The sequence below is a fragment of the Gymnoscopelus microlampas genome (assembly GCF_963454915.1).
Source record: "Gymnoscopelus microlampas genome assembly, chromosome: 14".
Classification (NCBI taxonomy): domain Eukaryota; kingdom Metazoa; phylum Chordata; class Actinopteri; order Myctophiformes; family Myctophidae; genus Gymnoscopelus; species Gymnoscopelus microlampas.
The window spans coordinates 33231621-33255954 of NC_139951.1; the positions used below are offsets into that span (position 1 = coordinate 33231621).

The following is a 24334-nucleotide window of genomic DNA, read 5'->3' on the forward strand; positions in this document are numbered from 1 at the left end:
AATCAAACCCCCCCCCCCAAAAAAAAAAGGTCCCGTGGTTGCCGTAGAAAGCCTTCTTCTGCCCAGCTGAAGGCATTTAAAAAGAGAACAAAGGGTTCAGATTCCAGATCCATCACAGAGAAGGGGTTGCGGAATTAGCCCCGCATATGTGAACGGTATGGTGGGATCTTTACCAATGAGGTCTGAAATGGTGTGTGTGTTTGATGCAAGGGGCAGGACTGCAATCGCTCTTTGAGGGCCGATGGTGTTAATTATATATTTTTTTACACTTTCAACCTGCTGTCCCTCTTTTTATAGGCAGATCTAAAAGCTCACAGCGTGTCACAAGCTTGTAGACTGGCTATTTTCACTATTCATCAGAACAATGAACATATAGGATTATAGGGCTTAAGTGGTTAAATTATTGTCTGGTCTCAGTTCTTGTTTCTCCTCTGCTGAGGGGGGCTCACAGGATATGGCTGCCCACGCTGCTTACCATCCCCTCAGCGCTAGTGGAAAGTAACTAAGTATATTTACTCAAGTACTGTACTTAAGTACAATTTTGAGGTGCTTTTACTTTACTTTTCCAATTTTCATACTTTTACTTATGGTGCTTTTTTACTCCACTACACTTACTTGAAAACTTTACTCTCTGGTTACTTTGCCGATTTAAATGATTATATTACAAAACATACATTAACCACTTAAGCCCTATTTTATACATGAGCTATTCAAAAAAGTGTTCTTTCTACAGGCTCACAACGAGTCACATCGCGACGTGTTGTAGATCTGCAATTTTTGATGATTTTGACACATTTTTATAATAATTAGTACTTTTACTTTAGGTGCTTCAAGTATATTTTGTTGTACTTTTACTCAAGTAAAATTTTTAACACGCCCTTTACTTGTAACAGAGAATTTCTATATTGTGGTATTGCTGCTTTTACATGGATTAAAGTTCTCAGTTGCCAAGCCAGCATGTCTTCTTTGAAACCATGCCGCACACCAAAAATAGCAGATTTCTTCAACTGGCTGGCTATATGTAGAACAGCAGCAACATAGCTTTAGAATGAAAAATACCTAAAAACATCATTATGTTTTCCGTCATGAGATTTTATTTTTGCTTTATTCCGTGCTTTTACTTAAAGGAGTAGTTCACCCAAAATATGACTTATTTTCTATCAATTACACACCCCATGAAACATGTTTTTGTCGCATTCCTAAGCCAATAATTTCATTACCGGTGGAAAGATGCTAATGTATCCGGTAGGAGACTCAAAGGAGTCTCTTTGAGTCTCCTACCGGAAATATACTCGGTCATCAAATTATTGGCTCAGGAATACGTCAAAAACTAAAAAAATCTCCATGAATGAAATTCTTCATGCAGGTGTAATTGATAGAAAAGAAGTACATTTTGGGGTGAACTATTCCTTTAAGTCAAAGATCTGAATACGTCTTCCACCTCTGCCCCTCAGACACGAGCATGGAGCCATCAGCCATGAGTCAACATCTGATTGTAATTTCAGGTCAATTATTATGGTTTGAGAGTTCAACGGGGGAAACAAAAAAGGAGGAAAAAAGAAAGAAAGCTAAAACTTTAAGTACATACAATTACAGAGATCAAACCTCCCCGACCATCTCAACAATGATGGGCTAATTTTGTTATTTCCCCTATGCGCTGTGGTTCTAAGAATGCGCCTACAGTAACATGACAATAACACCAAGTATATGTTGGGGTAATTGCGTGCTTCTTAAATCTCGTGGAGGATGTGTGCGAAAGACAACGTGTTTATGAATGAATAATGCTTTGTTTATTTCTGCTAGTAGTAAAAAAAGGGGGGGGGGAAAGAAATTCAGTTTGTAGAAATCAAAGCTTTTTTCCACTTTGTTTGTAGGACCATCTTCAACGGCACTGTCAGAGGGCTTATGTTTTCCACAACTGTATCTCAACCCCAATATTTATTTTGAGGCTGGTTTGAGGGTGTTTGGAAAGTGAAAATCTAACAAGAAACAGATAGTGTGTGTGTGTGTGTGTGTGTGTGTGTGTGTGTGTGTGTGTGTGTGTGTGTGTGTGTGTGTGTGTGTGTGTGTGTGTGTGTGTGTGTGTGTGTGTGTGTGTGTGTGTGTGTGTGTGTGTGTGCGCGCCTGTGTCTGTGCTTGTGCGCGTGCGTATGTCTGTGTGAAAGAGAGAGAGAGGGTGAGAGAGAGAGGAGGGAGAGAGAGGGATTGAGAGAGAGGAGAGAGAGGGAGAAAGGGAGTGTAATGGAGAGGCAGACTGCATGCATAAGGGGGTGTGGACAGTAAAATGCTTGAGGGGATTGACTGAGTGGAGCAGCGTGTGAGAGCGTGTGTGCGTGCATGTGTGCGTGTGTGTGTGTGTGTGTGTGTGTGTGTGTGTGTGTGTGGGACAGTCAGTCAGTCAGTTGGACTGCTGCTGCCTCACCATGGCTGTGCTCTCTGCAGATGTCCTACGCTGGCATGTGAGTTCTTGAACCTTTTTTTTACCTTTACTACGCCTGGCTTCTTTCACCGTTTTAACTCACCCTAGTACACGCTTTTGGAAGCCTGATTCACAGTTAGTTGTGTGCCGGTGTCATGCCCCGTAAAATGGCAGATCTACAAGCTCTCAACGCGTCACAGTAGTGGTGACGCGTTGTGAGCTTGTAGATCTGCTATTTTTACGGCATGCAACACCAGCGTGCAACTAAGCATGAATCAGGCTTTATTATATGCTGTTGGAAAGAAAAATGCAAAAAAGGTCAGGAGATTTTATAGCCTTTTTGGGGAATTGTTAAACCTTTTTCTACAGAGTTTTTTTTTAAGCAATATTATGTTTGACTACATTACGGGAAAACCAACGATGAAGTATAAATTGGGCTTAAGCTGTAAGGTGATGCTTGCGTGTGTGTGTGTGTGTGTGTGTGTGTGTGTGTGTGTGTGTGTGTGTGTGTGTGTGTGTGTGTGTGTGTGTGTGCATGCGTGCGTGCAGGCGTGCGTGCGCGCGCGTGTGTGTGCACATGTGTGTGTGTGTGTGTGTGCGTGCGTGCGTGCGTGCGTGTGTGTGTTTGTTTTGCCAGAAAGTGTCATGCTGTTGTGTATACGTTGTGGCGTTCTCTGTGTGCTGTGTGTATGTGAGCTGTGTACCACACATTACAACGGCTAGTATAGTACAGTGGTGCTCAACCTGTGTGCCGTGGACCACTGGTGGGCCACGAGGGTATTGCAAGTGGGCCCCCAAATAATTGGCAAAACGCTATAATATAACAATATAAAGAAATGATGTGTATATATATATATATGTCAAGATGTAACACAATCGATTGATTGATCATTAAAGGAGTAGTTCACCCAAAAAAATACTTATTTTCTATCAATTACACACCCCATGAAGCATTGAATTCATGGAGATTATTTTGTTTTTGTCGCATTCCTAAGCCAATAATGTGATCAGCGGCGGAAAGATGCTAATGTGTCCGGTAGGAGACTCAAAGGAGTCTCTTTGAGTCTCCTACCGGAAATACACCCGGTCATCAAATGATTGGCTCAGGAATGCGTCAAAAACAAAAGAAAATCCATGAATTCAAGGCGTCATGGGGTGTGTAATTGATAGAAAATAAGTACTTTTTTGGATGAACTATTCCTTTAAAATGAACATGCTCTGAAAATGCATGTGGCCCCACCCCTCTGACCACTTAACACGGCAGCCTTTCGGCTGCCGTGTTAAGTGGACAGATGGGTGGGCCCCAAACGCTTTCTGAGATTTTGTAGTGGGCCCTGAATCCAGAAAAGGTTGAGAACCGTTGGTTTATCATGGTGAATGGCCCAGGGCTTTCCAGGCTTGTCAGACAACACATCCTGACACACAGACAAGATAGAGCTGGAGATAACGCACGACATGACACGACTTGGACAGAGTCAGGAAACTAGCAATAGATTTATGTCAAAACGGCAATAGCGGCTTTTGGCAATAGATTAATGGAAAAGTGTGTTATGCATTGATGTGTGATAGGGGGGAAATTCGCTATGATCTGCTATTGTGTGATCTGCTATTGTGTATACACACACACACGCACGCACGCACGCACGCACGCACGCACGCACGCACGCACGCACGCACGCACACACACACACACACACACACACACACACACACACACACACACACAGCTTTAACCTTTATGGTGTGTAATGGTAGCTGTGGAGTACTTTCATTTTCAATATCGTTGCTGCCGGATGTCCAAAAAGGTCCTTTTTTATTATTATATTATAAATGATATATAATATAATAATATAATATAATAATATTATCATAGTGAAAATAGACAATCTGCTATTTTCACAACCTTTGTGTGACACTCTTGTATGAGGAAGTAGGGCATGCATCTAAAAAAAACTGAAATATGACAGCAACGATATACTGTATTAAAGCAATGACGCTGCCCAGTAATGTTTAGCTGAACTTCAGCCAAGTTTGTCAAAGAAAGAAAAAACGAATTCCTAGAAAGAATGGAAAATGTGTTTTTTTTTGTGTGTGTGTCTCTGACCGGACATAACCAGCCCAGCCCTGGTTGGTCAGAACACAGATAATGACCATGGCTACAGACATTCTTGCTCTAAATTGCTACCTGAGGAAAAAGCCAGGGGCATGCCAAAGCCAGAGAGAAAGAACAGTGTACGCGATGGCCTTACCGCACAAACGCTCTGTACCCTGAAATAGCACAACAATCTAGAGAGGTGGCGCTCCATATACACTGTGACCACTAAGCTATTTAGGCCCATGGTTCTCAAAGTGGGGTCCGGGGACCCCCAGGGGTACTTGAGGGGGTTCCAGGGGGTACCCAGCTAAATGATGGACAGGAACCAAATGGACCCTTATGGGTCTGTAACTCTGAGAGTGTACAAATGGAACCAAATGGACCCTAACGGGTCCATTTGGTTCCATTTGTACACTCTCAGAGTTAAATTAACATTGATTTTACAATATGAATTGGTGTCCCAGAGGTATAAATGCCATTAAATGGGGGTCCGTAGCCTAATGCATGTCAAACTGGGGGTCCAGTTTAAATGATTGAGAATCACTGCAAGAGAGCTGTAAAAATCTTCTTCTATTGGGGTCCCTGGCTTATCTTTTCAAATGGGGGTCCGTGGGGTAATAAGTGTCAATTTAGGGGTCCTTGACATGAAAAAGTTTGAGAACCACTGATTTAGGCTTCACAGAGCTGGGTTGTTGAATCTCTTTCTGCAGATAACGGATTGTACACTAAAACCAATTACAATCGTTTTTTTTTTTCTTTCATTTTATCTGCTTTATAATTCGATCCAAATTATTACCATTTAATTTTCTTTTCTCTCTCTGCAGGCACGCGTCGAGGAGTTGGAGGAGGAGCTGGAGGCAGAGAGGGCCATGAGAGCCAAGGTACAGTAGCCTACAGTAACAGTACACCTCCTAATACCCATGTACACCCATGTATGATTATAGGTGTACATCCTTATATCTCCTGATTCACTAATACATCCTCCTTATACCTCCTGATCAGGGACGTGCACAGATAGACTCTAGATGGTGCTAGAGCACCTGCCCTTTGCGCTCTTGACCAGAAGTGCCCTTTTGAAAAAAATGATTTTTTTTTCTTCCAGTTTACAGCAGGGGTCTTCAACAGGGGTCCTCAGAGTTACTACAGGGGGTCCACCAAATCTTCATGTGATATGATTTTTCTTTTTACCATAACCACTCGAAACCTAGCATCCCTTTTCTGAGGAGAACTTTAGCCAAAAATAGCAGATCTACAAGCTCACACTTGTAGATCGTCTATTTTTGGCAAAGAGGTATAGGTGTAGAGGGAAAAAAGAGCAGACCAACAAAAAAAAGTATAATTTACTTGAGCACCTGCCCCTCAAAATGTCTGTGCACGCCACTGCTCCTGATTCACTCCATACATCCTGATACCTCCTGACACCACCATTATACACACTGATACCTTCTGATTCGGTATTATGTTCTTTATACCCCCTGATTCAGTGTACGGCCCCAACTGAAGTGATTTCTTTCCCTCAGTTGAAAAATAAGTCACTTTCATCCAGCGAGTAGCATGCAATGGAAGGTTTTATTAGCACTGGCTAACAGCATAGCGTAAATGAAACATTGGTGGTGCACTCAGCACTGTCAGAGCTGTGGTGGAGAGCAATGGTTCTTAAAGTGGGGACCGGGGACACCCAGGGGTCCTTAAGGGGGTTCCATGGGGTCCCTATAGCAAAATGTGTTAATATAGCATCACAATCTGTATAATTGAAAATAGCCGATCTACCAGCTCACAACACTTCGCACTGCAACGTGTTGTAAGCCTGTGGATTTGCTTTTTTCAAACCATCTTGAAAAACATTTGAAAAATGTGAAACATTTTCACAAATCTTGTATGGGTGGTCTCTGGCACTAAATATTTTCAAATGGGGGTCCGCGGCCAAATACGTATTAATCTGGGGGTTGTTCACATGAATACGTTTAGTTTGCACGCTGGTGTTGCATGCCGTAAATAGCAGATCTACAAGCTTGTATGTTTGCTATTTACTGAGCACGACACCGAGGAGAAGTAGAGCGAGGGATGCGAAGGAGAGAGAGAGAGAGAGAGAGAAAATAGAAAGTGCAGACAGAGGTCAGTAAGGTGCATAGGATGGTGATGTGCCTCTGGTCACCCCCAAACCATCTGCATCTGTGATAATAAACTAAGAGGAGAGGCCTTGTGTTTCTGATTAACATACAGGGCAACACCACAGGCCAAGAGGGAACCCCCAAATCCTCCCTTCTTTCTTTCTTTCTTTCTTTCTTTCTTTCTTTCTTTCTGTCCCTCTATGCATGCACACTTGCATTCACATGAGACACGTGAGAGAGATTTTTCGTTATCAGCATGGCAAATATGCAGTGGTGTAAAGTAACAAAGTACATTTACTCAAGTACTGTACTTAAGTACAGTTTTGAGGTACTTTTACTTTACTGGAGTATTTCCAATTTCCAATATTTTTACTTCTACTCCACTACATCTCAGAGGCAAATATTGTACTCCACTACAACTATTTGAAAACTTTAGTTACTAGTTACTTGCAGATATACATTATGTATTAATTGTTATAAATTATTACATTATAAAACATTCATTAACCACTTTAGCCCTATTTTATACCTAGGCTATTTGAAAATAGCAGATCTACAAAGGACATTTAGTACTTTTACTTTTGGTACTTTAAGTACACGTTGATACCAATAATTTTGTACTTTTACAAAAGTACATTTTTGAATTCTGGACTTTTACTTGTAACAGAGTATTTCTACATTGCAGTATTGATACTTTTACTTAAGTAGAACATGTGAGTACTTTTTCCACCACTGCAAATATGCCAAAATGATATTCCTAGCGCTTGATATTAACGTTTTAAAACTGGGATCAAAACTGAGTCTGGCTCCTCACTCTTGTCGGCAGTTTTAACCGCTTGTTGTTTTAAACAAGACTGTCTTCAAGTGTGTGTGTTTAAGACATGGAACCTACAGTCAGCCCTCTTATGACTGACTACAGTTTCCATGTTACCTGAAGTAGTGGCGGGGATGGAAAAAGGTACACATTTCACCCTGAGTGAGTGGATGGATGAGTGTCAAAAAAAAAAGCCAGGAACAGCGGTGGGCCTGGAGGGTCTGTTTTCTTACCTCTCTCTCTGGGTGGTATATCGCTAATGGCACACGGTCCCCCTGCCTGCCCCCTTTTCTGAAGCCCACATCGGGGGGAGGGGGGGGGGGGGGGGGGGACAGGTTGAGACATGCGTTGGCTTTATCAGTTCCACTGACTGGGCCTTGTGAGACGCTCAAACACAACATACCACTACAACACACAGGCTCCCCATTGTTAAGACACTCCTCCTTATGGGTCTCATAGGGGAGATAGCATCAGGAGATGGGGCGACTGACAGACAGCACTGTTTTCCACTGGATTTTTCTCCCAACTGGAATGCTAACACACGCGCGCACACGCACACACACACGCGCGCACGCACATACACACACACACACACACACGCACACGCACACGCACGCACGCGCGCGCGCGCACACACACACACACACACACACACACACACACACACACACACACGCACACACACACACACACACACGCGTATGCATGTGCACAGCTATGCACATTCACATGCACACTCGTGTGGAAGTGCAATGTATGTACAGGGCACTCATACTCCCACATAGCAGCAGTGGTGTAAAGTAACTAAGTATATTTACTCAAGTACTGTACTTAAGTACAATTTTGAGGTGTTTTTACTTTACGGGAGTATTTCCGATTTTCAATGCTTTTACTTCTACTCCACTACATCTCAGGGGCAAATATTGTACTTTTATTCCACTACAATTATTTGAAAACTTTTTTTTACTCAAGTAAATTTTGAATTCCAGACTTGTACTTGTAACAGAGTATTTCTATATTGCAGTATTAATACTTTTACTTGAATAAAGAATTTGAGTACTTTTTCCACCACTGAGTATACACGCACGTGTGTCGTGTGTGTGTGTGTGTGTGTGCGTGTGCACACACTCACTGAACATACAAACATACACACGTACACTTTTGCACCCTCTCGCACTCAAACAAAGAGGGCTCTCCCCTTTGTGTAACGTGGCATTAAACCTGCTGTTAAGTGCGTCAATGGCGTTGAGTGTTGCGGAGCCCCGGCTGGATGTTGACACAGTGTCGGCGGCGTGGAGGACAGAGCGATGAGAGAGCCGGGCACTCTGCGTCAGAGACAGCCCTGCTTAACCCCTCCACACACAGCCGGGGTCAGTGTGGTGGACAGAGTGTATATACTCAAGTAAATACTCAAGCGTTCAAAAGTATTATTTACGAAGTGCGTTTTCTTTTTTAATATCGACGCGTTGCTGAAAATAGCAGATCTTTGAAGTAGGACTTAAAGGGATAGTTCACCCCAGTTCTTTTCTATCGATTAGTCACCCCATGGAGACTTGAATTCATGGATATTTATTTTGTTTTTTGTCGCATTCCTAAACCAATAATTTGATGACCGGCAGCGGTTCCGGTAGGAGACACAAAGAGTCTCCTTTGTGTCTCCTACCGGAACCGCTGCCTACCGGTCCGCTGGTCATAAAAGTATTTGCTTACGAATGCAAAGGGGAAAAAAAGAAAACTCCATGAAATATCTAATCGATTTTGGGTGAACTATCCCTTTAAGTGGTTCGTTCATAATTGAATAAGTATGGGTAAGAGTTCCTTCCTAGAAATGTAGTCAAAAGTAACACTTTTCTGTTTGAAATGTAGCGGAGTGAAAGTAACGTGCTCGACAAATTAAACCAAATACTCCACAAAAAAAAAAAGCCGGGTCAGAGATCGTCGAAGGGCTGGGGATATGAGGGTGGGGTTCAATGCCCCCCCCCCCCCCAACTCCTCTCTTTCCTCTAGGTAGGTTTCGATGTCCCAAGGGAATATCTGAAAGAGGATATTCCTTGCAGCCCCAAAGGTTTAAAGAAGTGTTCATCTGTTTTCTCTTGTTTAGCCTGGGGTTACACACGGACCGCCGTGCCTCATTCTCTGCTATCTGGGAGGGCCCGAGACTCCAGGGTTTTTTACAGACCAGACCCAACATACACGTCTGTCTTTAAAATAGCCGTAAAAGATTTATGTCAAAACAAGTGCTTTCAACTCCGGTTTGAGCGCTGGCTGTTTGTACGTTTAATAGCCGGCCGTTATAGACCGATAAAATCACTCCATGTGTTCTTTGCTGTGTTTGAGCGTGAGAGTCGTCGTTCGTTGTTATGCTTTTTTTTTAATTGTTGTTCAGAAACTGGCAGTTCTGGAGCCTGTAATATCCCAGTTTAATGCAGGTTGACGCGTTCATGTGCAGCAAATATAAATAACACGTATATTTAGTTTTTTTGTGGTGAAGCTCAGTCAGATAAAACACACATGAGCTGTCAAATAAAGGTGTTTTAAAGCCCCGTATTATGTTCAGGTCCCCGCTAAATCCGCAATGCGAAAAATACATGGAATATCCCAGTATATCCCATGAAAGGATGGATATCCGATAGGGTTCCAGACCACAGGTTATTCGGCTGTGAGCAGACAACTGGATAACATGTCCAGGAAACAGAGGATCACGGATCATATTCAGACTATATGCAACGGGAGCTAACCCCCGCAATGCTCTGATTGGACACCTGCTAGTCTCCTGACCTTCTGACCTCTAGACGGATCACTTCCTATTGTCAGCCGTCAATCACACACCGTGACCCACCGCTGCTTAAATATCCTGTCCGACGAGCCATCGTAGGACCAGGGTGAGGGAGGGTGGGTGTTTAACAGACAGATACAGTATGAGACCTGGAACTTTGTCATTTTTCGATTTGAGCTTAAAAAGCATTATTTTACACTTTGGGCTATTCAAAAATAGCAGATATACAAGCTCATAGCGCGGCACCGAGTGCCGCGCTATGAGCTTGTAGATCTGCTATTTTTTGAAAAATCTTGAAAATGTGTGCAAATCTTTGAATATATATATTTTTAAAGCGAACATTTTTAACTCAAATCTTTGCTTCTGGGGGTCCCTGGAACAAAATATTTTGATGGGGGTCCGCGGCCAAATACATATAATTTTGGGGGTCCTTGACATGAAAAAGTTTGAGCACCACTGATTAGAAACATACGTTTTTCAGAAAAGTTGAGATTTAGGAGACATGTAGAATCGGCTTCAGGTCTCAATGGGTTAACACATGCAGCCTCTTTATTTATGAAGGCTATAACCTGTACACACACTTGATTGAAACCTTTATTTATTCTCGAAAAGAGCATTGAGGTTTACCCTCACTTGAGAGTCAATATGCATGAAACAATCATAAGCCTTCTCTGGCAAAAAAAAATGCTCCCAATGAGCCGCAATGCAACGCATTGTGAGCTTGTAGATCGGCTATTTTCGACCACAGGATTTGGTGTAGAGGGAGAACATGTGGGGCCCATGGCTCGGGGTAGAGTGGCCGGTAGAGCGGCCGGATGGAAACCGCAAGGTTCCCAGTTCGATCCCGGGCTGGTGTCGAAGTGTCCTTGAGCAAGACGCTGAACCTTGCACGGTTTCCTCCGCCATTGGCGTATGAATGTGTGTGAATGGGTTGAATGTAATGCACAATCTATGTAAAGCACTATATAAATGCTCCCTTCACCATTTAGCATGGAGAGACCACTGGGTGATCCTGGTCAACACTTGACAGTGTGTTGGAATATTGCCATTTGCATTCAGATAATTAAACGCACTCATTTTTGTCGGTAGGTGGAGAAGCAGAGAACGGATCTGACCAGAGAACTGGATGACCTCACCGACCGTCTGGAGGAGGCCGGAGGAGCCACTGCCTCACAGGTATGGCCCACATTAACCCTTTCAATACGGGAACGCATCTCGGTCATTTTTAGATTTATTTGGGGCTAAGCTTGTAGATCTGCTATTTTTCTTAAATCGTGAACATTTGTGCAAATCTTTGAATATATATTTTTTAAACATTTGTAAATTATTTTGTTCCAGGGACCCCCAGAAGCAAATATTTGAGTTACAAATGTACATTTAAGTACATTTTGATACCAACACTTTTGTACTTTTACTTAAGTAAAACATTTGAGTACTTTTTCCACCACTGGTTGTCATGTCATTGGCAGATGGAGGTGAACAAGAAGCGCGAGGCGGAGCTCCAGCGCCTGAGGCGGGACCTGGAGGAGACGTCGGTCCAGTCGGAGGCCCTGGCGGCGTCGCTGAGGAAGCGCCACGGCGACGCCATGGCGGAGCTGGCCGAGCAGTGCGAGGGCCTGCAGAGGACCCGCGCCAAGCTGGAGAAGGAGAAGCACAACCTGAGGATGGAGGTGGAGGACCTGGCCGCCACCCTGGACACCCTGCAGAAGTCTAAGGTCTCTCTCTCTCTCTCTCTCTCTTTCTCTCTCTCTCTGTCTGTCTCTCTGTCTCTGTCTCTTTAACTTTAAAAAATGTTCTCTCTTCTCTCTTCGCTGAGAAACAGTGCCGTCTAGGACATCGACGGTCGCAGGTCAGAACTCGCCTTTGGTCAGTTTTCACTATGATGACTTATGACGTTTTTTTCTTTTTTTGGAAAAAGAAATGTACTACTTTTTTCATTTTTTTTTTTCAAACAGAATCAGGAGATAACGTGTTCCGAAGATTTACTGCTCCATTTACTTCCTGGTTAATTATTGGGAAATAGCCTGTATCTCGGCTCCTGTGTTTTACTATGTATTTTTGGTGAGACATGCTATTTTCAACGGCGTATAACAAGCGAACGGGAGGTCGCCATGACATTATCTTTTTTTTGCGGGAAGCACAGTGAAACCCTCCATGATTAGCACATTTTTCTCCGATCATACTGGAGAAAAATATTCTGTGACTACTTGAAAAGGTAAGAAAATCGCAAAATCGCAGGCAGTCTGGGCTTTATTTATTTATTTATTTACTCTGGCAGTGGAAGAGTTAACAAAGGATTCAACTGGATTTCAGAAAGATTTTTGACAAGAGATCGGTGACAAGAGATATCTTTTTATGTGAGACTTGGTACTTAGTACAAAAGTGTTAATTGAACATCACAGGTTGATTTTTACTCTCAATCAACAGTGAGGATTGCATTTTATTTTATATTGTGGTGCAGTCTGTATCTCTGGCACCTGTAGTCTCGTTAATCCCTAAATAATTCCACCTCCCTTCTTCCACTTTCTATAATGGACCCTTTTCACGTAGACGTGTCATAGCAGGGTAAACGCAGCTGCAGCTGTTAAAATTAATGTTGGGTTCTGTTTGATTTAGGTGCACCCAAGAGCAAGCATTGACAATAGTCTATAGTAACCTATTGTCAATGTTTGCTAACGGGTACAGCACCTAAATGAAAACGTACCCACGGTTAATTTTTATAAGCTGCAGCTGTGTTAACCCTGTCATGACATGTCTGTGAAAAGGATCCGTTCTTTGTTTTATGATGGAATGTTGATTCGTGAAGCTGAACATCAAGGATGAAGATGTGTTTTTAATAGCACTTGCTAGAGGGCTGGCACTGTATATCAAGTTTGCCAATTCCGGTGTACATTAATGTTGAGTCAGCTGCTGTGTGTGTGTGTGTGTGTGTGTGTGTGTGTGTGTGTGTGTGTGTGTGTGTGTGTGTGTGCGTGTGCGTGTGCGTGTGTGCGTGTGTGTGTGCGCGCGTGCGCTGTTCCTCAGGCATCCACAGACAGCCAGCTGAAGAAGCTAGAGGAGCAGCTCTATGAGGCTCACACCAGAGGAGATGACCTGCAGAGGGCGCTCACAGAGGTCAACGTGGCCAAGAACAGACTCACAGGTACACACACACATTCTTTTAGCTACGGTGACATGATGGGCTAGTACGTGTGAATAGAGAAGGGAGTCGACGTCACATTGCGTGTGTCGAAAGTGGCAGCAAAGGTGCTTCTTGAGTGGAATTGGCCCCCCTTCGTAGCTCGGGAGCTTGAGAAACAAATGTCTTGTCCCCATTTTTCACAAGATGGTGGTTCTTGCCGGTCCCTGCACTACAGTATTTAACCATAGTTTTGCACTAGGTCAGTAAAAGACATATTATTCAACACTGTATAGCGTATACAATCCGTCTCACAAACCAAACACTGATATCTGTTGTTTGCACATCCAAGTCAATGGCGGATTTGGCCCGGCCCCCAAATACTCGTATGTGTCTTTCAAAGAATAACAAAACTTCAAACACTTGTCTGTACTCAGTCCATTACACACAAAGTGTAAATGTGCGGTCTTTAGATCCTAAAGTTCAGTCTGATGATGTGACTCGTTAAGTTGAAAATCCGTTCTGGTCGGCAAGCGACACCATCGTGCTATGGAGTAAAAAATGTGGCTTAAAGGAGTAGTTCACCCAAAAAAATACTTATTTTCTATCAATTACTGTACACACCCCATGAAGACTTGAATTCATGGAGATTTTTTTGTTACTGCCTCCTACTGAGTCTCCTACTGAGTATCCTACTGACCGATGACCCGGTCATCAAATTATTGGCTCAGGAATGTGACAAAAAGTAAATAAAATGGGTGAGTAATTGATAGAAAATAAGTATTTTTTGGGGGTGAACAACTCTCTGTGTTAATTTAACGATTTGTAGAGTGTACAAATGAAACCATGTGGACCATTTGGGTAAATTTGGTTCCATTTTGTATACTCTCAGAGTGAAATTAACTGTGTACACTAGAGTAGGAAGGATAGAGAGCTGCAGTGTACGGCATCCTCTTACAGCATGATGACTTTGGTTCAAATGGCCAGAAGCCATGCATACTTAGTCCCAGTCCGGTGCATAGCAATAGGAAACAGACCCAAATTTCATTATCACTTGCTGCACAGTAAAATCCTCAGTCCATTTGGTAACATTTGTACAAGTCTCGGAATTACAAATGGTTAAATTAACGTGGGCTATTTTACTGTGTGGAGAAGGAATAGTTTTCATCTTGTTCATTGTTTAAGCTAATCAAGGCATGCAACGGTGGTATCATTCATGGCCTCAAGTGTCCTTGAAACCAGCCACAAACGGTTTGATATAAATGTCCAGTTAGACAAAGCCTTTCGTGAATGTGTCTCATTGCCTTTTAATCCACACAATGAAACCCATATCCTCATCATACTGAAGAATTTGATCCTAGAAAACAAGAAATTATCTATAATTATCTCTTGATAATCATAGCATACCATTTTCTTTTTCTTTTTTCTGCTTACATTGTTGTGTAGGCATTAGATTAGATGATCAAATGACATGTATTATCTTTCCCAGCTCACACGTCAAACATTACAAGACAGTGAATACAATACAAAACATGTTACACGGTATAATCCCACATAACCCCTTGTACTATTGTAACGGTTTCCAGCCGTCACACTATACACAAAACCAGATCAGGTGATGGCAGAGCGTTCTAGTGGTTATGGAGGGCTGATCAGGTGATGCAGATGATACGCCGTGCTTTGCAGAACACAGTGTTGTTGTTGTCATGTAATGAGGACAGTGTTGGAGAAAGTAGACAAATGTTGAGTTGAATGTGACGCATGGTCTTGGCAATGCATTCACACTTGTCAAACCCTAGGTCAAAAATCTCTTTGATTCCACATTTTAGTATGACAAGAAGGTTCTTGTTAAAACTGTTCGATTGAAAGAAATCAAGCAGTTTCTCTCTGTCCAGGACCTTGAGATCATCATCCATCATCCAACAGTTGTTTTTAAATGTGCTTTCTAAATACATTTGATTAGATTTGATGTTGGTTTCACAACAACATATTCCGTAATATTCATACTTGGTCGCACCACCATTTGTTTGACAAAACAGTACCGAAGTACAAATGAGAAACTGTTTATTGCAAGATCAACCTTTCGATCACCTAAGGATCTGTATCAGTTTAGTCCAAATGATCCTTTAGGTGGTGTTGGTATCTCTGCTATACTTTCACTGTGTTATGATTGACTGACACCGTGTCATGTTCTGTCAGCTGACAGCACAGACCTCAGCAGACAGCTGGACGAGGCAGAGAGCAGAGTCAGCCAACTGGGCCGTACCAAGACCCTGGTCCAGTCACAGCACGAAGATCTCAAGAAACAACTGGATGAAGAAGTCAAGGTGTGTGTGTGTGTGTGTGTGTGTGTGTGTGTGTGTGTGTGTGTGTGTGTGTGTGTGTGTGTGTGTGTGTGTGTGTGTGTGTGTGTGTGTGTGTGTGTGTGTGTGTGTGTGTGTGTGTGTGTGTGTGTGTGTGTGTGTGTGTGTGTGTGTGTGTGTGTGTGCGAGCGCGCGCGTCTATCTGTCTCTGTGCTCGTGAATGGTTGTGTTCAATACTTATGTGTGTGCGCCTGTGCGGCCATATGCCCTTGTCACCATGCATGTGATTAATGTTTGTGGCCAATAAATAGACACTTTAAAGTGAAGTTTCTTCTAGCCTATGGTATATCTATGTAAGCGGCAGGATAGTCTGATAATCCGATGTCTCGGTGCCTAGATCTGCTAAGATCTAGCAGATCTACAAGCTCATAGAGAAGAAATCCAAAAATGACACACAGATGCATTCCCGGTCTTAAAGAGTGAAACATACTCCTGAGTCCTGTGTACCTTCAACCTTTGTCTGCGTCTCTCTCCCAGGTCAAGCAGGCGCTCGGCAGCACTCTGGGCACCGTGAGGCAGGAGTGCGAGGTGCTGAAGGAGCAGCTGGAGGAGGAGCAGGAGAGCAAGATGGAGCTCCAGCGCCTGGTCTCCAAGCTCAACAGCGAGGTGACGCTCTGGAGGTCCAAGTACGAGGCGGAGTCCATGAGCCACGCTGACGAGCTGGAGGAGGCCAAGTAAGATGTATACCTGGGTTCATGATTAAGAGCAACTCACTTCCAGGGAAAGGCGCCGTCAACTCAAAGGGCTTGAGGTCGTCTTGAGGTTGAACTGGTTGCAGATTCTTGACAAAAGGAATCATCCGCACTCTCAGATAAAGTTTCAGGAGTCTTTAATGGAGATAGGCAGCAGTCACTGCTACTGATCTCCATCAAAGACTCCTGAAACTTCATCTGAGAGTGGGTTCTTTAGGCAAAAGCAAAGCTTGATGTTATGTACTGTAGATCAGTGATTCTCCACCTTTTTCATTTCAATGACCCCCGGTTTTATATGCATTAGGCCACGGACCCCCATTTGATGTACACTGTAAAACCAAATGGACCTGTAAGGGTCCATTTGTACGATTCCATTTGCAAGAATTACATGATGCAGGCATTACACTGCAACATTTACAAGAAATTGTGCAGATGTTTGTCTCAATCAATGCTCCAAAAACACCATGTGCGCCCTCTGCAGGAAGAAGCTGGCGTCGCGGCTGCAGGAGGCGGAGGAGGCCGTGGAGGCCACCCAGGCCAAGTGCTCCTCGCTGGAGAAGACCAAGCAGAGGCTGCAGGGTGAGGTGGAGGACCTCTGCATGGACCTGGAGAAGGTAGATGGACCTTTCAGTCGTCAGTGGCAGATACAGCAGTAACAGTAAAAAGAAGGAGACACAGGACAGATACAGGCAAAAAAAAAAAAAATCGAAATCATTACAGTACAATACAGTGCAGTGTATTGTATATGGACAGTCTTGATCAAAAAGGTAGATTTTAACAAATACAAATACACCACAGCTGGGACATTAGTCCTGTCATATAACAATAGCAAACAAAAACAACAGACTAACCACCAACAAAGAGTCGGAGAGAACCAACAAAAACTAAACAGTTCTGAGAAATTAATCCCTGGACTGAGCGGAGCGAACGGAAGGTATCCCAAAAGCCATCTCCTCTGCTGATGATCAGCAATGTTATTGTTGTTAAGTGCTTGTAGTGTCATACCAGCTTCATTTGTATTGAATTGGTTTTGAATAATAGATTAGGGTTATCTGTTTATGTTTGTACTGCGTCAATGCAGCACAGTTTGATAGTCTAACATGCTACAAAAACCTGGTCAGCCATTAATAACTAAATATCGTGTCATTTTGTCCTTCGTCCCTCTGCAGGCCAGCGGCTGTGGCCAGGCTCTGGACAAGAAGCAGCGGGTGTTGGAGAAGCAGCTGGGAGACTGGAAGCAGAAGTGTGAGGAGCTGATGGCGGAGGTGGAGGGCTGTCAGAAGGAGAGCAGACAACACGCCACCGAGCTCTTCAAAGTCAAGACGGCTCACGAGGAGACTCTGGAGCAGGGAGAGGCGCTACGCAGGGAGAATAAGACCTACCAGGGTAAAGAGTGGAACTCACCTAGCCCATCTCAGGCTTTCAATTTAAGTTTATATTAACCCTTTAAGACCGGCGGGAACTCATCTGTGTAACCACTTTAACGATTATTTTATACTTTGGCTATTCAAAAATAGCAGATATACAAGCTCATAGCGCTATGAGCTTGTAGATCTGCTATTTTTGAAAATGTGTGAACATTTGTGCAAGTCTTTGAATATATATATTTTTTAAAACAAACATTTTTAACTCAAGTCTTGGCTTTTGGGGGTCCCTGGAACAACACATTTTGAGATGGGGGTCCGAGGCCAAATACATATCATTTTGGGGGCCCTTGACATGAAAAAGTTTGAGAACTACTGATCTTCTAGTAACGTTTTTTTTTGAAAAACTGATTTAGACATTTGTAGAATCCCCAGGAGCAAAGATTTGAGTTACAAATGTTTGCTTTAAAAATATATATATATTCAAAGATTTGCACACATTTTCTTGATTTTTCAAACTCGAATTTTTCAAACTCATAGCACGGCACGGCACTCGGTGCCGTGCTATGAGCTTGTATATCTGCTATTTTTGAATAGCCAAAGTATAACATAATCGTTAAAGTGGTTCAAAATCTGGGTTAAAGCTGGTATCTAATATCTGATATCTACCGTATGTATAACAGAGCTGCAAGTGCTGTTATTAAAAGAACCTTCGAGTTCAATTAGTTCATGTACTGTATATTTAGCATGCTTAGCTTCAGTTGAATTCTAATGAATAACCACCTTGATAGTTATAGAAATCCCACCATCTGTTATCAATTCTTTAGTCCAGTTTTGTCTCACTTTGCCCTGGCTCCCTTGAACAGAGGAGATTGCAGACCTCACCGACCAGCTCTCGGATGGTGGCAAGAGTGTCCATGAGCTCCAGAAAAGCAAGAAGAAGATTGAGATGGAAAAGGAAGAGCTACAGGGGTCGCTGGAGGAGTCCGAGGCTGCCTTGGAGGTACGGCACCATGGCGACACAGCTTCTACCTATTAGCTTTGACACGTTGGAATGCTGTCGATGCTGGTTATTGCCTTCTCCGCGCTGGGGTTGTCTGCAAGCACGTAATGCGTTCCCTCGTGGGAATTATGACCTTAATTGTCAACATCCATCACGCCTGCTATTGCTAGCGCGACTCCAAAATTCTCTATGGTGTGCGTCATGAATAGACGCAGTTCGTCATGTCTGACAGCCCCTCCAGGCGACATGGGGAAACGGCGGTGGTCTAGCAGCCAGCAGATCCCTGAACGCAGATAAAGCTATGTCAGCTATCGTGGTCCGCCGCCGCGGTTAACATGGACATGAAAGCCTTTGGCTGTTTTACACAGACCTGTCTCACCTCAAACTCACCCTTCTGACTCTGATCTCTTCCTCACCCTGTCTGTCAAATACACTCCCAACCCTTTTTCTGCCCCTCATGTCTCCTCATGTATATCTTTCTTTCTTCCTATTTCTCTCTCTCTCTCTCTCTCTCTCTCTCTCTCTCTCTCTCTCTCTCTCTCTCTCTCTCTCTCTCTCTCTCTCTCTCTCTCTCTCTCTCTCTCTCTCTCTCTCTGCCATCTCAGGCTGAGGAGACCAAGGTGATGAGGCTGCAGTTGGAGCTTTCGCAGGCTAAAGGAGACCTGGAGCGCAGACTGCAGGAGAAAGAAGAAGAGATTGAAGCTGCCAGGTACCTCATGTTCCACACAATAGAAGACCATTCACAACTTTCACACTTTCTATGGGACTAAATACCTTTTAATACTCTACTTACTTTTCTCTCCATCCTATTTGTGTTTTTTTTCCCATCCTCTCTTATTCCTTTCCACAATCTCCTTATAGCTTATCTCTACAGGTAAGACCTTCTCTTGTGAAACTGCCCTTCAACTTCAATGTCTTCTGCTTTCGACCTCACTATTAAGAGTTAAGCCCGATTCATGCGTAGTCGTGCGACGGTGTCTCCCGCCGAGAATAGCCGACCTACAAGCTCACAACGCATCGCATCTGCGACGCGGTGTGAGCCTGTGGGTCTGCTAATCTCGGCCGTTCTCGCCGCCCGACACCATCATCGTGTGATGGAGCATAAATCAGGCTTTACTGTACTGAACTGTAGGTGCATCTCAGTTTGTCATACCAACCTCCTCTCCTCTCCACTCACCTTCATCTCTCTCCTCCTCCTTGCAGGAAAAGCCACCAGAGGGCGCTGGAGTCCCTGCAGGCAAGTCTGGACGTGGAGGTCAAAGGTCGAGCCGAGGGCTTGAAGCTGAAGAAGAAGCTTGAGGCCGACATCAATGAGCTGGAGCTGCAGGTGGACCTTCTCACCAAGAGCAACGCAGAGCTCGGCAAGAATGCAAAGAAGATGCAGCAACAGATCAAGGTCTGTATCCCACTGCAGAGGACCCCCAAATAGACGCAGTCTCAGGCTGTGGACCCCCTGTTGCAATCAATCAATAAATACATTGGATACATTGGGAAATAGCCGATCTACAAGCTCACAACGCGTCGCGATGCGACGCGTTGTGAGCTTGTAGATCTGCTATTTTCAAAAGATTTTACTTTTACTTCTGGTACTTTAAGTACATTTTGATACTATTACATATGTACTTTTACCCAAGTACATTTTGAATTCCGGACTTTTACTTGTAACAGAGTATTTCTACATTGCAGTATTGATACTTTTACAATAAAATGTGAGTACTTTTTCCACCACTGTCAAGTAATGAAGTACACCGAAATGGCCTCTGTGTGAACATGGTCAAACCGACACGCTCCCCTCTCTGTCCACAGGACCTGCAGGCTCAGCTGGATGAGGAGGTCCGCATGCACGAAGACTACAGGGAGGAGCAGGCGGCGGTCGAGCGGCGCTGCCTCCTGCTGGCCAGCGAGGGACAGGAGACGCGCGCCACCCTGGAGAACGCAGAGAGAGCCCGCAAGACCCTGGAGACCGAGCTGCAGGAGACCAATGAGAAATACAATGACCTCAACAACCAGGTGACCTTTAGACCCCTCCACACGTTACACAAGACTATAATGAACTTTATGAGCAGATCACCTACTTATTACACCTTTCAAGACAGAGTAACAACTGTTGCAAGCTGAAATCCATAATGAAATGTTCTGCTCTTCTAACGAGAAAAGAAAGCTCAAAACTCAATAAATCCTGTCCCCAAAGGGGCTTTCTGTCTTAGCTCAACAGTAGACATTTGCGAGTGGGGACAAAACGCTGGGTAGGACATAAACCCATCAACCCATTAAGACCTGAGGCCCATTCTGCAAAATGTCTTCTAAATCCTAACAGTATTCTGAAAAAAAACGTACAGTATGTTTCTATATCAGTGGTGCTCAAACTTTTTCATGTCAAGGACAACCCCAAATGATATCTATTTGGCCTCGGACCCCATCTCCAAACATTTTGTTCCAGGCACCCCTAGAAGCAAAGATTTGAGTTAAAAATGTTCGCATTAAAATAATATGTATATTAAAAATTTGCACACATTTTCACGATTTTTCAAAAACAGCAGATCTACAAGCTCGTAGCGCGGCACTCGGTGCCGCGCTATGAGCTTGTAGATCTGCTGTTTTTGAATAGCCAAAGTGTAAAATAATGCTTTTTAGCTCAAATAAAAAAATGACACAGATGCGTTCCAGGTGGGTTTCTACAAATGCCTTCTAAAATCAGTAGTTCTCAAACTTTTTCGTGCCAAGGACCCCCAAAATGTTTTTTGTATTAACCACTGTTCTAAATCGTTAAGAGTTTTCTGAAAAACGTATGTTGCTATATGAAATGATAATATATAGCTAAAATCTAAAATGACACAGATGCTTTCCCTTTAAATTATACATTAAACAGAAATAAAACAAAAGTTTACACAAGGATACACTCTCTCGGATCGCTGTTGTTTTGAATGCTCTGCCGCCCATACTAGTATAGGATTTTGATAGGATTTGCAGTGGTCACATGGTGTCATACATCAGTTGCTTTACAATTTTTCAGCCAGTTAGCTGAAAGTACTGTACTTAACTCACTGAGTGCCAGATTTTTTATTTTTTTTTTAAACGTTTGGCAATTCTGGCACTCAATTTTACTACCTATGATGATATCTTGGGTTCTGAACATGTTTTTCAAAAAAAAAAAAAAAAAAAAAAATGTTTGTTTACTTATGCTAATTTTTCAAAAACACGTGAAACACGTTAATGGCACCCAGCGCCATAGCGCTAAAAACACGTGAAACACGTTAATGGCACTCAGTGAGTTAAGTACAATTTTGAGGTACTTTTACTTTACTGGAGTATTTCCAATTGTCTATACTTTTACTTCGACTCCACTACATCTCAGAGGCAAATATTGTACTTTTAGTCCACAAAAAAAAAACTGTAGTTACTTTGCAGAAATTATTTATAAATAATTACATTATAAAACATACATTAACAACTTTTGCCCTATTTTATACCTAGGCTATTTTCAAACATTTTAGTACTTTTACTTTTGGTACTTTAAGTCCATCTTTATACCAATACTTCTGTACTCAAGTCAATTTTGAATTCCGGACTTTTGCTTGTAACAAAGTACTCAAAACATTTGAGTACTTTTTTCCACCACTGGCTGTTTCTTTCTTTGAAGCGCTGACAGACGGATCTGCATAAAACAGCATAGGAATGAACCACCATTGTCATATTTGTTTCCTCTCAGTTCCAGGCAGCTCTGAGCGGAAGGAGGAAACTGGAAGTGGATCTGCAGACTCTTCAGCAGGAACACGAGGAACTACAGAATGAGCTGAGAGGATCGACGGACAAGATCAAGAAGGCCAGCTGTGAGGTAAGCCGGAGGACATGGTACAGCACATGTTGCACATGTCTGCCCCTGGGGCCCCCTCTTCTTACTTTAGACAAAAGCTGAGACCCCCCACATGAGCACACATGCACACACTAGCAACGCGTCCCGCCGCGATACATTGTGAGCTTGTAGATTGGCAACTTTTCCCATTTCCAAAACCTTTTGAAACATTTTAGAGAAGAAAAAAAAAAGTGAATACTTTTGACAATTTTTAGCGGTGCCAGCCGCTCTACTCTTGACTATGTCCGTCCGTATGTCCGTTTGTCCGTTATGTCCGTTTGAGCCCGGATGTCCGTTTCAGCACGGGCTTTAAACAGCTATAACTCCAGTTCGCAGCATGCCAGCAAGTCCAAATTTGGTATGTGGACTTACACCACCAATTGGGACGAGCATTGATTGCTGAAGCCCCGCCCCGCCCTATTATAGCGCCACCAGGAGGCCACTGTGTCCGTTTCAGCACGGGCTTTAAACAGCTATAACTCCAGTTCGCAGCATGCCAGCAAGTCCAAATTTAGTATGTGGACTTACACCACCAATTGGGACGAGCATTGATTGCTGAAGCCCCGCCCCGCCCTATTATAGCGCCACCAGGAGGCCACTGGCTTTAAACAGCGCTTTACACAGCTATAACTCCAGTTCGCAGCATGCCAGCAAGTCCCAATTTGGTATGTGAACTTAGACCACCAATAGGGACGAGCATTGATTGCTGAAGCCCCGCCCCGCCCTATTATAGCGCCACCAGGAGGCCACTGGCTTTAAACAGCTATAACTCCAGCTTGCAGCATATGCCACCAAGTCCAACTAATACCACCAATAGGGACCAACTGTAATTACATAAGCCCCGCCCCCTCTGTCTTCCCATTGGCTGGGCTTTAAACAGCCAGAACTCCAGTTCACAGCATGCTATTGAGTACAAATTTGGTACGTGGACTCAGACCACCAATAGGGACGAACTGAAATGTAGTAAGCCCCGCCCCCTCTGTCTTCCTATTGGCTGGGCTTTAAACAGCCATAAGTCCACTTTGCAGCATGCTACCAAATACACATTTACCACGTGAACTTAGACCACCAATAGGGACAAGCTGTAATTGCTGAAGCCCCGCCCCCTCTGTATTGTCATTGGCTGGGCTACAAACAGCCATAACTCCAGTTTGCAGCATGCCACCAAGTCCAAATTTGGTATGTGGACTTACACCACCAATAGGGACGAGCATTAATTGCTGAAGCCCCGCCCCGCCCTATTATAGCGCCACCAGGAGGCCACTCATCAAAGGCACCGCTTCCTTCACACAGGGTGGGATTTTTACAATAATAATGACATACCCAAAATGCCATCGGGATGCCAGGTTGAAAGTGGATGAAAGCAAAGTTATGATTTTGTGCAATGTGTTTAAAATGTTGGACAGATCCTGTGACGCAAACAGATCCTTTGATCTTTTGGGAGACCCTGCCTTCATCCATTACGATCACATTGTCATTGCTGATGAATGACATGATGTGGCACATAATGCATGTGTTTCTAACATGTCAATCTACACACCAATCACTGGCCATTTTCAGTGATCACCAGACAAGAACAAGAGCAAGTTAAAGGACGACTTCACCACTTTTCAACATATCTTCATATAGTAGGTCCTCACTAATGCTCATGATAAAATTATACCATTTTTTTCTACTTGGTCTGTGTCTCATAGGAGGGCTGTGGACAGTCCAGAAACCCGTCTAC

General features: G+C 43.5%; 1 protein-coding gene across 7 annotated transcripts in view; it reads left to right on the forward strand.

The window, feature by feature from the left end:
- The window catches only part of LOC311061035 (myosin heavy chain, skeletal muscle), a 72668-nt gene that overhangs the window by 31835 nt on the left and 16499 nt on the right, over positions 1 to 24334 (forward strand). For 6 of the 7 annotated variants that reach the window (XM_084079512.1, XM_084079513.1, XM_084079511.1 and 3 more), the window contains exons 7-19: positions 5339 to 5395; positions 11305 to 11391; positions 11685 to 11930; positions 13240 to 13357; positions 15533 to 15660; positions 16174 to 16370; positions 16870 to 17002; positions 17558 to 17774; positions 18619 to 18755; positions 19361 to 19464; positions 19959 to 20151; positions 20562 to 20765; positions 22465 to 22590. In XM_084079512.1, the coding sequence (XP_083935638.1) occupies positions 5339 to 5395; positions 11305 to 11391; positions 11685 to 11930; positions 13240 to 13357; positions 15533 to 15660; positions 16174 to 16370; positions 16870 to 17002; positions 17558 to 17774; positions 18619 to 18755; positions 19361 to 19464; positions 19959 to 20151; positions 20562 to 20765; positions 22465 to 22590 (1947 nt within the window). Of the gene's footprint in view, positions 1 to 2361; positions 2460 to 5338; positions 5396 to 11304; positions 11392 to 11684; positions 11931 to 13239; positions 13358 to 15532; positions 15661 to 16173; positions 16371 to 16869; positions 17003 to 17557; positions 17775 to 18618; positions 18756 to 19360; positions 19465 to 19958; positions 20152 to 20561; positions 20766 to 22464; positions 22591 to 24334 lie in introns of those variants that run through there. The other variant, XM_084079515.1, reaches the window with a different exon arrangement.